This window comes from Labrus mixtus, chromosome 1 (assembly GCF_963584025.1).
Source record: "Labrus mixtus chromosome 1, fLabMix1.1, whole genome shotgun sequence".
NCBI lineage: Eukaryota > Metazoa > Chordata > Actinopteri > Labriformes > Labridae > Labrus > Labrus mixtus.
In genome coordinates, this window is record NC_083612.1 from 273,613 (window position 1) to 276,112 (window position 2,500).

Here is a 2,500-nt window from a genome sequence, read left to right on the forward strand (position 1 = left end):
ACACATGAAATATTATGATTGTTTTGTTAACCCGTTGTGAATCATTTCGTTTCAAAATGAGTGTGTGTGTGTGTGTGTGTGTGTTTTATTTACTGTAAATGTCAGTGTGCTGATTCAGTCTGACCATTCCCTCAAAAACACTCAGTGTGCACTTATAATTATTAAATCTATATTGTTATTGTTATTATTATTATTGTTATTGTTATTGTTATTGTTATTATTGTTATTGTTATTATTTATCTTATTATTTTTTATTATTTATATTAATTGTATTATTATTATTATTATTTATATTTTTTTTTATTATTTATATTAATTGTATTATTATTATTATTATTATTTATATATCTTTTTTATTATTTATATTAATTGTATTATTATTATTATTATTATTTATATTATTATTATTATTATTATTATTATGTCCTGTGATAATGATGTGCAGATACAGAACTTACATGGAGCATTAACATGAGCAATAATCTGTGAATGTTCAGACTACCTGTCTTTAATTATTCTCTGTGGATTCTGTCTGCTCTGACCCCACGCTAACCCCAACCCTGCTCTGTGGACTCTGTGGACTCTGTGTGGACTCTGTGATTCTCTGTGGACTCTGTGGACTCTGTATATGGTCTGCACATGTCTCTGTGGTGGTTTTAATTCCGCTTGTGTTTCTCTGTTGCAGCCGTGCAGAGAGGCCGGCTGCCCACGCAGTCTTATCACGGACAGTTCTCGCTGACTAACGGAGACCCCCTGCAGGGTCACTCGTACCTGTCGGGCTACATCTCTCTCCTGCTGCGGGCTGAGCCCTACCCGACGTCCCGCTTCGGCTCTCAGTGTCTGCAGAGCAACAACCTCATGGGCATCGAGAACATCTGCGAGCTGGCGGCCCGGATGCTGTTCAGCGCCGTGGAGTGGGCCCGGAACATCCCGTTCTTCCCGGACCTGCAGGTGACGGACCAGGTGGCCCTGCTGCGCCTCACCTGGAGCGAACTGTTCGTGCTGAACGCCGCGCAGTGCTCCATGCCGGTGCACGTCGCCCCGCTGCTGGCCGCCGCAGGCCTGCACGCCTCCCCGATGTCCGCGGACCGGGTCGTGGCCTTCATGGACCACATCCGGGTCTTCCAGGAACAGGTGGAGAAGCTGAAGGTACTTCACGTGGACTCGGCAGAGTACAGCTGCATTAAGGCCATCGTGCTGTTCACCACAGGTATTTAAATATATATATATCACACGGAGGCCTGCGGGCCGACAAACAGGAAGGCGCAATAAAACACAAACAGGCACCCGTAGATGACAAACACTGTCCCAAAGAATGAAAACACATTTAGAAACAGAGAGAGCGCTGAGAATCAGTTTAATTTACCGGGACAGGTGATACCGAGAGGTCGCTTTGTCGTCCAAAAAGACTCAGATAACACAGGCCGATTCAATAATGGTTAAATCAAAACCCAATATTTCGATTATTAACTAACCCTAACCCTTATATATGGTGAAATAAAAAATATTCATCTTCAGAAAATGACTCAAAGAAACAAAAAAATTAAATCATCAAAACGAAAACACGACAAATATTTTATTGTTTGAGGAAATGTTTTCAGGATTCAGTGTTACCTTCACTGTCTCATAAAGTGAGACAACGATCATCAACAGTTTAGATAAAAAAACAGCTTTACTTTGAAAATATTTAAAAATAATAATTATTCATTTTTGCACAAGGTGAGAAATATTTCTGTTTGCTGCAGCCATAAAAAAAAACCTAAAATAAAACAGAATTGTTTGAAATCAATAGAAATAAAATCCTCCTCATGTGACACACCGACCAACCAGCCTAAAAGCAGAGGTGTGGACTCCAGTTGATCTCACAGCCTGCTGTAGTCTGGGAACGTCTTCACACACACTGTAAAAAAAAAAAAGGGAGTAAGGGTGGCCTGGACATACTACCTTTTAGAAAATAAATAAAGGCGAGTTCATTTATATTTAAAAATGTCTCAATTTCCTGACATGATCTAATAAAATGACTCAAATCAGTGATCTGATCTAATGGAACAAACTGTCAAACACAGAATTCAATCAAATGAAATTGGAAAAAACACAATTTAGAAAAATAAACAAAACAGAGTGAGTCACACTGGTACTGTTATTTTATTTTAAGAAGTAGGCTAAATAAAATCATATAATAAATCATGATTTGTGCAACTGTAACAAATTATTACTCTGTTAAAATGGCATTTAGTTTGGTGAAGAGAGCTAATGACTCGAAATGGTTAGGACTTCAGACTCGACTTGAGACCAAAGACTTGAGACTTGAGACTTACTTGTGACTTGCAGTTTATAAATGTTATTAAATCACTGCAGACCCTGAAATATCAAATATAAATCACATGTTTTTTTAATCTCTTATTTCATGTCTGTTTACATTTGAATCATTTTGACCTAAAATAATTCAAACAAATACAAATAATCATCAGGTTTAAAGCATTTCGTTTAGTTTCAGTGA

At 38.0% G+C, this 2,500-nt stretch overlaps 1 protein-coding gene across 2 annotated transcripts in view; it reads left to right on the forward strand.

Moving 5' to 3' along the window:
* LOC132992909 (COUP transcription factor 2-like) overlaps window positions 1-2,500 on the forward strand; it is a 13,259-nt gene that overhangs the window by 2,008 nt on the left and 8,751 nt on the right. For both annotated transcript variants that reach the window (XM_061026179.1, XM_061032979.1), the window contains one exon: window positions 686-1,210. In XM_061026179.1, coding sequence (XP_060882162.1) covers window positions 686-1,210 — 525 coding nt within the window. The remainder of the gene's footprint in view (window positions 1-685; window positions 1,211-2,500) is intronic.